General features: G+C 45.4%; 1 protein-coding gene across 1 annotated transcript in view; it reads right to left on the bottom strand.

Annotated features, from left to right (window-relative positions):
- Positions 1–10,857, bottom strand: part of LOC136566008 (lethal(3)malignant brain tumor-like protein 4) — a 40,317-nt gene extending 29,460 nt beyond the window's left edge. Inside the window, exons 1-5 of the mRNA XM_066564942.1 lie at positions 10,746–10,857; positions 3,353–3,461; positions 2,938–3,043; positions 1,543–1,600; positions 412–500 (exon numbers count right to left, since the gene is read on the bottom strand). Of these exons, the coding sequence (XP_066421039.1) occupies positions 412–500; positions 1,543–1,600; positions 2,938–3,043; positions 3,353–3,414 (315 nt within the window). The 5' untranslated portion in view covers positions 3,415–3,461; positions 10,746–10,857. The remainder of the gene's footprint in view (positions 1–411; positions 501–1,542; positions 1,601–2,937; positions 3,044–3,352; positions 3,462–10,745) is intronic.
- Positions 10,858–14,504: the final 3,647 nt, after the last annotated feature.

The raw sequence follows: 14,504 nt of genomic DNA, 5'->3' as shown, positions 1-14,504 counted from the left end.
CCCTCCCTCCTGGCACTCTGAGTGTGCCCACACCATTGCCTGAGCAGCACAGGGACAGGCTGGGAGGGCTCTGTTCAGTCCCACAGGAACGTGACAGACAGCAGGCTGTCCCTCCCCAGCCGGCCTTGGAAGCTGCCTAACAGCCCACTGGTCCAGAGGAGAGCAGATCCAAACAGCTGCTGCTTATTTGTGCGATTCAACCAGCATTTTTTACACCCTGCTTTGGGATGAGATGCCCAGGGCAAATGCCTGTTTCCCTGGCCTACTTGTACCAAAACAACTCAGAAATACAAGTGCTAGCTTAAGGGTGGTCTCCAGTCCCACCTCCACTGAGCTGGTAATCCTGTGACTGCCAGTAATCCTGTAATGTTGCCTGAGAAAAACAGCAAGAGAATGAAAAAAGCTGCTAACCTCTCTGAACAGCTTTTGGGAAGCAGCTGGCATCTGTTCCTCTTCCAAGTAGGAAGACCAGTTCCATACCTTCTTCTTTCCAGGAAGCACTAATTAATCAAAAACAAGAAAATGAACGCTTCTCTCTGATGACTCCTGCTCTGCTTCTCCTCTCTTCTCCTTCTTCTCCCATGTTTGCTGTGGCACCCCAGAAGAGGCAGTGTTACTCAACTTCTGAGGAAAGGTTTTGCTTTCCTTCTCTGCTTTTGCTTGCTTTTGGAAACTCCAGCAATAGGAAAACTGTGCTCATTCCTCAGGAAATGAAAATTTACTGTATCACAGGTCAAATGAACTGTGGCACCTGGACTGCTGGTAAGCTGCCCAAGGAAAGGTGCCGAGGAAGAGTCTGGACAAGACGGATTAACTTAAAATTGTACGAAGTAATTCCTCCTCCTGACATTTCACAGAGGAATAAGGGGTTAAATATAAACTAACAGGCAGCACAGAGAGGCACATAATTGCAGCTAAAATAAGCCTAAAATAAAATAAATTAAAAACCAAGTGATTTTTTGCTAAGTTCACAATATTTTTTTTATATACACACATATATTTATAACCTCCTAATAATACAATGCATCTACTAGAGAGGCAGCTCCCAGATGATGGAAACAACTTGGATTCATTCTGCTAGAACCACAGTCATACACACAGAAAATTACATTCTAAATGTACATTAAAACTCTCCCCCCCAGTTACATACTGACTGATTTAAGGTATATAATACATTTAACTCATAGTCTATAATCAATCATGTTGTTTACAATTTTATTTTCTACTTAGCACTCTAGGCTGTGACTGAAGCTCTCCAAAGTCAATGAAAAAAAGATTCTTATTATCTTCAGTGAGCTCTGGATGAAGCTGACTCCTTCCAGATCCTTACTCTGTGTCCATTATGCAGACAAATCCAGGATATTCCTGCTAATACACCTCTGAAGCTGACAGTGGTAAGAGGGTTATGGACACAATAAGCTGTTCTGAATGTGAAATGAGCTCTCCTGTCCTTTATTCTTCTGTTTATTATTATTCACTTTATAATAGCTACTAAAAAAAATCTATAAACATTAAAGAAAAGAGACTATGAGCTTAGCTCACCTTGTTTTATTGGTTTAGTGTTTCTGCGGCTTTTCATATTATTTGATTTATTCTTCTCCTAGACACAGATACGTTAAAAAGAAGTTTAGCAAGATTGTTTTTCCTTCCCTCTGATCATCTCACAATGCAGGTACAACACGGATGTAACAGGTAACTAAAAGGACTACTAGCCAGCTCTGCTGTCTCTTTAACAACCCTGAAAGAACATCAGGAGGGAATGTTACACAGATAAGCTGATCTTGGTACTCAAAGTGCTTTACAAGTTATTAAATATATGCTACTGAAGTTCATTTATATGTTAAAGAGCAGCACAGGACCAAAATCTCCATTACAATACAGAGGATTTGCTTTCTGCAATGCAGGATTTGCTGCTCACATCAGCAGCCTTACTGGAACAATCCTTTTTCCTTTCCCTTTCTTACACCCATCTATGCCAGGGAATGGATACAGGGGGAAAAAAAGGAATTTATGAAGACCTGAAGGAAGTGGAAGCTTCAAGTAACTCCTGTCATAGATGAGCACCCCAGACAATGTGGTCTCTCTGTGTCACACTCCATGCCCGACCCTCATTCCCATTTCTTCTGTGTGTTTGCAAACTTGGGCTTGATTTCTCCCAGGCCATCATTTCTCAGAGCAAACCAAAATCAGGCAAAATGTGCCATACAAAGCTGCCTGCCAAACACTCCCCAGAAGGGACAGGGGGACAGTTTCTAATGAGAACGAGGAGAAGGGGGGAAGAGAGAGATTGCAAGGATTTCTGAAAACATCCACCCCTTAAAACATCTCACCCACATCCCAGAGAAAAGCTGAGCAAGACGATGAATTAAATTGCTCATGACAGCTGAGGCTGCAGCTTTATTGCCCCTGTTCTGCCATACAGAACTCTGCATTATGTGAATAAAATGGCTCAGAGAGGCACTGATGAGCAGGAGCAGAGCACAGGGCCCCAGGAGGGGGTTAGGGGCTGCAAGAAACTGAAGGATAGATCAGCTCAGAACTGAGATACTGCTGGTTATGCAGCACTAATACAGGTTTCTGGTAGTACAGTGAGAGTACATGCAAGTATGCCATAAAACCCAAACAAACCCTGTGGTTTGACACTGACCTTCAATACCACACAACAGTATTTGAATGTAGTTATTCACAAAATCACAACAGACGTGGTATTATTACTGTGAACTCCTGACTTTCACTTCACCTGAGCTATTGACTCACCCCTGTGACTCCTCAGAACAGATATTCCTATCACTGATGTAAATCAGGATCAGACCCAGACCATTGCCTGGGTATGGAACGAGCTCCCTCAGCCCAGTTGGCACTGCACAAGGAACTCTGAGATAACTGCCCCTGCTTTTCACAGCTCTCCTTAAAGGAAGTACATGCAGCCTCATTTACCTCATCCTCATATGCATTTTCCTCCTCATCCTCCGAATCCAAAGGCAATCTTCTCTTCCTCCGGAGACGTCTGACAGGTCTGCCAGCCTCAGCCACCTGACAGCCACTGCTGGTAGTAACATTTCCATTATTTCCTGTTTCTGCAATCATCTGGAATGTCTTTGATATCATTAAACATCCAAAATTAAAAACAATATAAAATTAAAATATTATTCCTGCACTGTTTCCAGTGTCTCTGAACCTCTTGGAATGAGGAGGCCTGGGCTGAGGACCTGAAGAAATGAAAGGTGTCTGCAGGATTTCCTGGTATAGAACTGTAACACTTGGTCTGACAGGTTCATTCTACTCACAGCAACACCATGCTCCCTTTAAATGTTTTCAAACAAAAAATGGGAAAAATCTGTGATTTCTGTACCTCTCCCTGTGCTGCTGGGAGCCTGTTTGAGTACAAATCTTTCCATTCTCAAAGCCATCCATTTGCTCACAGGTTTGGGAATCAGAGCAGGGCACAGCTTGTCTTGGCACTGCAGAAGCAAAGAAAAAGACAACTATCAAATTAAAATGTTAAAACACCTTTCAGGCAATGAGTTCTGCCAAAGTCCTTTACAAACTTTCATTAACTGACACTCAGTATCCCATTGTGAGGGAAGTAACCATCACCTGTGTGCCGCCACACCACCTCAGCAGAGAAAACCCCCTTTTATTGGTAATGTTTTAATTTTGGAGCACTGGTCTCCAACAGTACTCTCAGGCACATCTTGGTTGACCTGACGAGCTTAAAGGTCTTTTCAAACGTTAATGACTCCTTGATACTATCTGTGAGGGAGCTCTCTGCTGAAACAGTGAGTAATTTAATCATAGGAAACTGGTGATTACAAAGCAAGTGATGCTGAGCAGCCTGAAGGGCTGACCCCAGGCTGAAGGGCTGGCCCACGTTGCAGCAGTTTGTGGAGAACTGTTGCCCATGGGATGGACTCACTTTGAGAAATTAATGAAAAACTGTCTCCCACCAGAGTATTCCCTGCTGAAGCAGGGAAGGACTCTGACTCCTGTCCCTGAGCAGCAACAGAAACAACCTTGTGATTGAACTGACCATAACCCCCATTCCCATCTCCCTGTGGCTCTCAGGGGAGGAGGGAGAGCTGGGAAGGAGGAGAGCTTTGACACTCATCCCTGCTCCAGTACAGCCCTGCACACACTCAGCTTGTCGTGCTAAGGACATCACAGGAAATCCAGGTGCAGAACTAGAAAACCCATCCAGACACACACAGGGCAGCTTTGGAAAAAGTATGACACATGGCAGACTTCAGAGATTCATCCTTGGAGCTTAAAAGACAGGCCATGCAGGAATACTTTACTGGTCCAGATAAGATTATTAAAGTGTGTTAAATAGTGTCACTATGCATCTTTTATTACTCCTGACCAGCAAATGCAACCAAGTATAAAAAAAATTACCTAAAAAACCACCTTTTTGATGAGCAAATAGCTGCAAAGATTACCCACTCCTTGATCTTCTGTACTGTGTGCATTATGGAGCTACTGAACTCCAGAATGAAAGAGGCAAGTCAAAGGTGGTTGCATTTGCAAGCTCTGCTCCAAAGCTTTTATTCCAAGCACTTCATTAGTCTGAGATCTTTTCTCAGCCATCTGCACTTCACTGAAACTTCAGTCTGAAAGCATTTGCTTCACTCTGAAACAGGGCTCCTTTGTTGAGTGGAGAAGCCCCCTCTGTCTTCTACTCCTACGTGCTTCTTGGCCTCAGGATCCTGCCTCCAGCACCCTATCAAAGCTTCATCCCAAATGTTCTTCCCCCTCTTTCTCTAAAGCTTGTATTTCTTAAAGCTTCAAAGATGCTGGACTTGCTTCTGAAAGGCTCACATTCTGTGCAGCCCCAAGGAGACAGAGCACCATTTCATTTCAACACAAAGAGAAATGTCCCATTCTGAAGAAATGATAATTCTAAGTGGACTCAGCTTCCTGCAGGATTCCATCCAGTTCATCTCCCTCAAACACTTCAGGAGCAGCAGCATCCTGGTGCAGATTTCAGAGGCTGAGGCTGATGGGACAGCTCAGTGCCATGGCAGAAGGACAGTGGAAGGAGATCTCCAAGCTCCACATGCTGTTCCAGACAGAGTTCCTGTGCTCAGGGCTGGGAAGGTGCCTGTGGCACTGCAGGAGCAGAGGTCTCCAGGGCAGTGACGCCCCTGCACATGAATGAACAGTTCTGGTTCTGCCCAAACCGGTGCAGACAAAGGCTAGGGCTCCCTCCTGCCAAAATCTCACAGTGCACCTGTGGCCAGGTGAGCTGAGGAAGCCCAACCCCAATCCCAGAACACATAAATTTGTATCAGAAAAACAACAAGCATCTTTACTAACAGTGTCTGATCTGGGGGTGAGGCCTGGCTGATCATGGGGGGAACCTCCAGTTTCATCCCACAGCTCTATCCCTCATTCTTAAGTTCTGGAAATGCAGAATTTACTATCAGGACTGAATCTTCCTTTACACAACAGAGCTCAGTAGAGCAGGTTTGCTAATACAAAATCCACACAAACCCTCCAGAAATAATCTGTCCTTCCAGAGATGTTCTTGAATGGTATTAAGGAAAAATGCATTTTGTGCATGGAAGAACTGGAATATAGTAGGAAGAGAGAGGAGGAAAAAGGATTAAACAGGAAAAAAAAAATAATTTGGCATCTTAAGGACAAAGCAGCTCTCTGGGCAGCTAGATATTATGTTCCAGCTGCACATTCCAACCAGACCCACTAACCAAGGTATTGAGGGCTCTTACACTTGATCATCTAATATAAAACAACACATTATTATTTGGTGTCTTTCAGTCTAATAAATAATGTGGTGCTTTGTTGATTCTCTGCTATTAGGAAGAATCAATAAAAGTGAAGCTGTTTCTGCAATGGAATGTTACTGCTGGGTAAGGAGCAGAAGTATAATGACTTGGATTGAACACAGGCCTAAAGTTACACCGCTGCAAAATAACCCAAAGGAGTCAATGGACCAATTCCATGTTTTATGGGAGTGTAGACTGCTGATCTCAGAACACCCCAAGCATGAAGGTTTATCCACATCTGCTGGCAGAATTGTCTCCTCATAGCTTAAGATCCTTCACAGCCCTTCCCCACTGCTCAAAGGGAGAAGGAGGAGGAAAAGGAACATTATGAACACAGGTTGAATGTCGGGGACCTGATTCTGAATGCCTGATGTGGTAACAACAACAGCCACCACCTGACTTTTCAGAGCTCTCAAGTTTCTTCAGCTCAAATTTATTTCACTTGAAATTGATCTTTTCTTCCCCAAGACTCAGAACTTGCAGCCTTGAAGGCAATTCTGTGTATTTGTTTTCAGCACAAAGGAACAGAACTGCTGAATACCTTCATTTGCAAATGTCAACAGCCACTCCCCCGCCTCTAACACAGAACCCCAGGTTTGTGACCATCAGACTTGGTTCTGATTCATGAGAGCCCTGTTTGCCCCTGAACGCCATTCTTGATCTGAAGCCTTCCAGGTGCTCAACTTTCTACCTACAGGTTTAGTGTGAGCATAATTCAACCAAAGGCAGACCCATAGACCTGACGCTGGGCAACACAGGACACTTCAGCATTCCTGCAGCTCCAATCCCAGCACCACCACAGCTCTTTATGATTAATTTAATTGGGCCAAAAGCAAGACACATGTTTGCAAATGGCACTAGGAAATATACCTGGGATAACCTCTGTAGGAGTTCCCCAGCTTCCACTGGGGTATGGGAACTGCAGGTGTGGAACATCTGCGGCCGTGTCCATGTTCAGGGTCACAGAACACATCCACATCTCCACGGCTGCAGGGAGAGGCAGGAATTGGACTCAATGAGCCTTGTGTTGGGTGGTATTGAATATGTTAATATTTGATGTAGCCTTGTACATCTATAAACATTTGTTTATAGCAAATGCTTGGGCGCCAGTTTCACCAAGGGCAAGCCCACCCCTTTTTTGATTTTATTCTTTGTGTCCAGGCTTTAAAAATAAAGAAGCTCAAGTACCAAGATCATTTACAAAGCTCCCTCTAGGAGAAGGAGTTTGGAAGTTACTTGGACAGAAGTAATTAACTTGGAGAATTTACTTCAAACTGGGCCAGGAAAAATGTCAAAAATCACAATGTAGAAAATAATCTGGAACTTAACCAGAGAAGGCCTGATAAAATAATTGGTCTTTCTCATCTCTGCATTTTATAAATCCAGTAGAACCCACAGAAAAATAAAATAATCGCTTTTCTTATAATGCTCCCTTATTAGTAAAATCTGCATTAAAATCAAGACAATCCAATAAAAGGAAGCAAATGGGGCAATTAAAAAGAGAGCAGAAACTAACATGAAACATTTTGAAGAACCATAGTCAGGCCTAAAAATTCCTCATTTGTCCCAGTTTGTAATTTCTATTCATCTTTAGCATTTTAAGTCTCAGAAACATTAAGGCAAAAGAAGATACTACAAAACTGAGATGAGTCATTCAGTTCCAAGTTGCAGATTCAGATTTATGATTTATGATAAATGATTGCCAGGCTGGCAGAGATAATGAAGCCGAATTAATATGCTTCCACCCAGAGCTCTATGCTTTATCTTTAGACAGGGAATCCACAGGAAATGGCCAGAAATACTCAGGTTTTGATCTCATTTCTGCCCCTGAACCAGTGCAGGCTTGGGAAACCACCTCATTGTTACTGTAGAAAACCAGCTTTGGCTTTTAACATCCCTCTTACCTTTGTTAGGAGATGAAAAATTTAAAAAAAAACCCAAAAAAACCAAACCAAAAAACCAAAAAACCAAAAAACCAAACCAAAAACCAAAAAAACAAAAACAAACCAAAACAAACCAAAAAAACCCCAAAAAAACCCCAAAAAACCAAAACAAAACAAAAAACCAAAACCCAAACAAACAAAAACAAACAAACAAACAAAAAAAACAGGAAGAAAAAAAAGTAAAAGTTCATTCAAAGTGAGTGTGAAGGCTAAATGGGCAGATAGGGGTTCACTCTACTTCTATAAACACCATCAGACTTGATGGGAAGAAAAATATTTCAACAGAAATCCCATTCTAGGTGCTGCCAGGATAATTTCCAATGACATGAGGATTTCAGTGTCTCTCTCTGGTGAGGAATGCAATGGTGCAATAAACCCAGACACTGTAAATCAAGTATTAACGTGAAGTTTGCAGCACTTCTGGCTAAGCTTCCATGGACCAGGAGGCAAAATCCCATTCAAGAAGCACTTGGCATCGAGGCAACCATCTGATACTGTGCTGTTCTGGGAATAACTGATTTACAAATCACCTTTCTGCCCTGAAACAGGGCAGGAGCTGAGCAAAGCTGCTCCTCTCACTCAGTGCAAACCAGCTCTGAGAGCTCCCATCTCCTGGGAGCTCTGCAGCAGTGTCTGACACCTGACATGTGACATCTGCCAGCCTCTCCTGTGCCATCAATGAGGAACAGAGCTGCACTTTAAACAGAAACACACAAACCCCATCATGACTCCTTGCAGCACAACTAAACTCAGAACTGCTCAGAACACTTAGGAGCTCAGACACAGCCACCCTGCCTGTACTTGGTTGTGATGATGACAGACGATGCTTTACTCACCCGTCAAAACCTGTTACTCACCTCAGGCAAGCAATATTTTGCAAGGCTGAACTAATGCCATTACCAAATAAAACCCCAGCCTCATCTCCAGGAACCTCATCAGTTAGGGACTGAAATGAACCTTCAGAGGCTGCAATGGAACTGTACCAATGCCTCAAGAGAAAGTGCCAGGAGCCACCAGTCATCAGAGACTGTCTATGTCAGTGAAGGAAAAAAAAGACAAAATTCAGAATTGAGGAATTCCAAGCTCCCCCCTTGCACTTCCTACTAATTTTTGTTTCCCATAAAGAGGGAAACATTTTAACTACAAATCAAGGAAAATATTGCACTGAAAGATTAGAATGGGAAAAGGGTCTAGGAAGGGAGAGGGATGCTTTGGCTGGTATGGAGGAGAAGCAAAGGCTTTTTGTGTAGGTTCCGTCACAGGATCACAAGATGAAGTACTTGGGTTTCCAGGAGTTTGTCCAGCTCATTTGTACAACAGAGCCCTTCCAAGTTTCCTTGGAAAACTAGCATCAGGTCTATGGGTCTGCCTTTGGTTTACTTGTCTCCCAGTGCAATAGCATACAACCCATAACATATGGATTATGTATGCTATTGCACTGGGAGACAAGTAAACAGCACCACGGCAATGTGACCTCAATCAGCTCACAGGATCAGAGAGCAAAATTGTGAGTTTACTCTAAACCAGCAGCTCATCCTAGAACAAAGCCCAAAGCACTGTTGGAGTGCTCGTCTTGGTTTGCTGACACAGCTGTGTCAAAAACACACTCATGTATCTATTTCAGCAGTCAGAAGAAAAGCACTGGCACAGGCTGCTGAATGTGTGCCCGTTGCACACCCAGCCCCAGCCCTGCCGATGCCAGCCGGCATTCCAGCGTTCCCCAGAGCATCACACACCTGACAGTGCTGCCTCCTCGAGTGTGACTGCTCCCCTTTGCCACCACACCCACCTTGCTGCCTGTCTCTGTGGGTTTGGGTGACAACCGTGTGGCAGCAGCTGCTCTCTCCTGTCCTTACAGGCACTCAGTGCCATGCTGGACAGCATTCTGATCTATTCCAAACAGACTGGGAGGGATGCAAAAGAAGGCACAAAACCTTATTCCATGCCTACAGAGTTAATGCTTTCTGTTCCTTTATGGAAAGAGAGGAGCAGAAAGAGAGTGCACTTCCAATTTTATGAGTTTCACTAAGAGCCTTTGGTGCTGAGCTGCTTTCCCCAACTCTCACCTCCTCCTGCCTGGGAAGAGCAGTGACTCTGGGGAGGGCACCTGGCCACTGCCCGAGCCTCACACAAACCTCCATGGGGCTCAGCTGGGAGCCCCAGGAATGACTCCTGCAGGCGTGAAACCACAGAGCTGCTAATCCCAGTCCCTGGGAATCACCTGTAATTACAACACTTAAACACACTTCTGAGCATCACCTGAAGCCACACAGGAATTACACACCTTAAAAACCTTCATGCTCGGCAGGAGCGACCCAAAGTAGAATCACAGAATCCTAGAATGGTTTGGGATCAGAAGGAACCTCAAAACCCATCCAGTCTCAACCCCTGCCATGGGCAGGGACACCTTCCACTATCCCAGGTGGCTCCAAGCCCTGTCCAACCTGACCTTGGACACTTGCAGGGATCCAGGGGCAACCACAGCTATCCTGGGTAACTTGTACCAGGGCCTCCCCACCCTCACAGAGAAGAATTCCTTCCTAATATCTGATCTAAACCTGCCTCTGTCAGTGTGAAAGCATTCCTGCTTTCCCTGTCAATCCAGGCCCTTGTAAATAGTCTCTCTCCAGCTTTCTTGTAGGTTCATTCCCTTTAGGCACTGGAAAACTGCAATTAGGTCACCTCGAAGCTTTCTCTTCTCCAGGCTGAACAATCCCAATTCTCTCAGCCTTTAAAAAGTTTAAAAGCTACAGCATAAATAGGGCTGTCAAAACAAATCCTGTGTGATTCATGAATACAACCTCTACCTGTTTGCTTAGCTCTACCATGCATTTATCCCATCACTTTGCTGGATTCAATCAGAAATTTAAAAACCAAAACAGGAGATGAGCCAAAAGACGCTAAACCCAGCAATAAAACACCCATTCCTTGGGGGTAAAGTATTTTACCAGTAAATTGAACCATTCTCTGGAAAATAATCTATCAAATTTAGCAAAGCACATCTGCCCTCACACCTCACCTGTGGAGCACAGTGAGTGATGCTAATTAGGAGAAAGAGGGTTTGGTCAGATCTCTGTTGGCTTTGGTTGCTAATTGATTCCACGTGCAGGAGTGTGCAGCTGCCAGGCTTCCTTAATAAGGACTCATTTGGTCATTTTTCCCCCAAGTCTCCAATCTGATTTTTCATCCCATTGTGTCTCCTCCTTCCTGCTCTTGTGCCCATGCAGCACAATTGGAGGGCTCGAGGAAAGGCTGAAATAGATTTAAAATTACAGAAAATATGGGACAGAGAGGACAGTGTGTGAGGAAGAAGAACCAACACTGCAACTCATGAATCACCTTGTTATTTCACAGACAGACTGTAAATGCCCAGAGTAATCACTGCTGTGGGTCAATCTGGTTTTGATCCAGTCTATGTACATTTCCTTGATATTCAAGCTGTGCAATTCTGAGAATGGGATTTAGGCCTCCAGAACACTTTCCTGCCCAGAGGTGAGGCATGGACTGGCACATGGACACTCCACACCTTATTGTCTGACAACACTCACAGTGGTATTGTTGGGGTGTCCTGTGCCAGGACTTGGACTCAATGATCCCTGTGGGTCCCTTCCAACTCAGGGTATTCCATGATTTTATGATCTCCATCGTCATCCTGAGAGGACCTGATTCCATGTCCCAGTGTCAGGCTTGCAGCACATGTCATCTCTCAAAAACTACCAGCACTAATGGCAAAGGACAAGGGGGTTACACTGAAGCTTCGCCCTCAACACCAATGGAATATATTGTCATACCCAGAGGTATCTGCACTAAACACTGTGCATGAAGATAGAAGTGAGGTAAGGGCTAGCCAGGCCTTCTCCTGCAGATAGACCAACACAATTTTAAGCACATTTAAAGTAAGACTGCAGACACTGCTTCAAATAAATTCACAATGCTACTTCTAAAAATCAGTGTGAAGACTTAAAAGTTCAGTAAACAAAGAACTGGTGATAAAATTGCTGACAAACAGCACGGCTGATGGAAGGAAAACACACCCTGGGTCCTGAGGAGTCAGTGGGGCAGCAATGCTCTGCAGAGTACATCTGGTTGTGTACCCACTCACCCTCCAGCAACTCATTATGGCACTGAAACCCTGAAGACAGAGTAAATCACCTCTGGCCAAGACAAACGGAGCTGGCCCTGCACAACCTGCCCAGCACTTGTACCCAGCTGTCCTCAGCAGCTCAAACTGGGCTCTGATTCCACCCCTGCACTCACTGGGAATTACAATTCATTTCACACACGTTCAGCTTTAATGGGATTACTTGCAATATAAGGTACAATCAATTTTAGGGCAAAACCGGTGCACAGAGGCCAAAAACATCCCCTGTTTTAATTGCATCTGTAATTACTTTGTAGGACTGCAATCCAGCAGATTACCCTGGGGACTTCTATTAATCATTATTACTTATTTCCCACGGCCAAGCAGGAATACTCGCTCAGGAAAAGACTGTTCCCATCCTCAAAAACATATAATCTGAGTAGATTATAGATCATAAACTGAGGAAGCAAAACGCTGATTAGACCACGTCAGACTGCTCTTAATTGCTGTGTAGGGAAGGAAAGTTTGAAGCACCAAGTCCGTTTTCCCTCCTTTTCACTTCTGTTTTACTATATAATAAAATACAGACCTAAAAGGTCTGTTGCAACTTGGCACAAAATATCAGAGCTCTTTATCCCTTAATTCCAGTTACAGGCTATTTTTAAAAACTTATCTGGGCAGTAATTGAATTAAATTAAATGTTTTCATAGTATAAATCTAATCCGATTCCTTGCAGCACCAGGAGCCCATAAAACTGTCCTAATCTCTTTCTCCTGACACCAAACATCACTCAGGCTGTCCCACACCGACCCCTACCCGCAGCCGATCGATACTTCTGAATTATTGTATTTATCCCTCTCTTTATTCAGCGCGGACTTCCCCTCCCAAAATCCCCATTCCATTACTTCTGCACTTTGAATTTGCTGCCAGAAAGTTTGATGGTTTTTTTTGGTTTTTTCCGTCATGTAAAATCTGTTTTCAAACTTAAATCTTTCTGGTTTTCGGGAGGTCTCCAAGAACTGTTTCTACTGCACTGGATTTATGTTTGTTAATATTTTTGAGTTGTCACAGTCCCGAGGAGTTTCACCGGAGCGGCGCCCAGGCGGGATAACCCCGATTTTCTCCTCAACTTCTTGGGTCAAAATTCGGCAACCACCACCTCAGAAACTGTAAATACTTTGTGACCCTGCAAAGAATTTAAGCCCGCGTTCTGCCGGCGTCCATCGGCGGGTTTGCGGTGGTTTTGCCCCTTTTGGGGGTTTAAACGCACTTTGGGTCCCGCGGGGCCCCAGCAGCCCCGGCCCACCGGCGCCATTTGCACTCCCGGCCCCCCAGCCCCCCAAGATGGCGGCGCCTCCGCCCGGCCCCGACCCCCGCCCTCCCTCACTCACCGCCGGCCCAGCCTGGCCCGGCCCGGCCCCGCCGCCGCCGCCGCTCCGGGGCCTCGCGATGGAGCCCAGGCAGCGCTGCGAGCCCCGCGGGCCCCCGAACGCATGCGCGGCCCCGGCCCGGGGGAGGCGGCGCTGGCTGGGGACGGGGACCGGGAGCGGGGCGGTACTGGATATGGGGGTACTGGGATGTGGGGAATTGGGTGTGTGGTACTGGGATAGGGGGCACTGGGTACGGGGCACTGGGTACGGGGAGGACCTAGGGCAGAGCTGGCAGTGCGATGCAAATGCACTGGGGGTAGGGATGGCACTGGGACATGCAAGCGTAGGATGGGAATGAACGGGGGTAGGGCTGGCGCTGGGACGGGACAGACGTGGGGCACCGGGGGCACTGGCACGGGACATATGGGTGTGAGGGGCACAGCCCCGCTCCCTGAGCCAGCTGGGTGAAGCCTGGGCACGGCCGCGGGCGTTGGGGCACGTTCACGGCTGACGGGATTTGGGCAGCGGAGGTTTGGGATGGGAGTTGTTAATCCGGCAAATCGTGACCATGGTGTCCCGCTGCCTCCCCCCCAGGAGTAACAGAGGATATTGCCCCGTCTTCTCTGCATTTGTTAAACTTGTTTGTCTTCTCATCTGGGACTGTTATTTTCCTTTGTATTTGAATTTTGGAACAATAAAAGAGGTGGGGGTAGGATTTTTTAATGACGCGTCGGGGGTTTCTGCCAAGAGCAGAAGCAGGCCCCAAGCTGTGACAGCTTAAATAGAATGGGATTTCGGGAAAATAATACATGAGATTTGCAATGGCTCATTTGAACTACTCATCACAATATTCTCTTCATTCTTCAAGTGAGGCACATAAAATACCCTTTAGAATCTTTAAATCTAGTCAGAAAGCAAATACATTTCTTACCTCATCTGTGCCAGCAAGTTCCAGCTAAAACACAAATCCTGCAGATGCTTGCAGCCAGTGTTGAAGTACTCAGTGGGTCCAGGTTTACAGGGCTGTTGGAGCCAAAAAAATTTGCAAGTAATTGAACCATCCATATTTATTTAGACTCTTAATTTGATTTTAATTGTTGTAAGTTTTGTTGAGAGATTCCTAGTTTGGAGCTTCTTGCCCTTTTATCTCCCTGCTCTACTGATTGTTTTGCCAGAACCTACACGGTGCCCACCACGTGCATTCCTGCCTTCCCTCCTCAGAACTCACCTCCAAGGTGCCCCATAAGACAGTTACCTCAAGCCTAGATCAGATTTGGGGCTGTTTTTCAGTACATTTTGGGTAGGTACTTCCAGCCTAAAGCTGAGT

The sequence above is a fragment of the Molothrus aeneus genome, chromosome 23 (assembly GCF_037042795.1).
Source record: "Molothrus aeneus isolate 106 chromosome 23, BPBGC_Maene_1.0, whole genome shotgun sequence".
In the NCBI taxonomy this organism is placed as follows: Eukaryota; Metazoa; Chordata; class Aves; order Passeriformes; family Icteridae; genus Molothrus; species Molothrus aeneus.
Note: the sequence above shows the minus strand (reverse complement) of the source record. Positions and strands in the feature narration are given on the sequence as shown.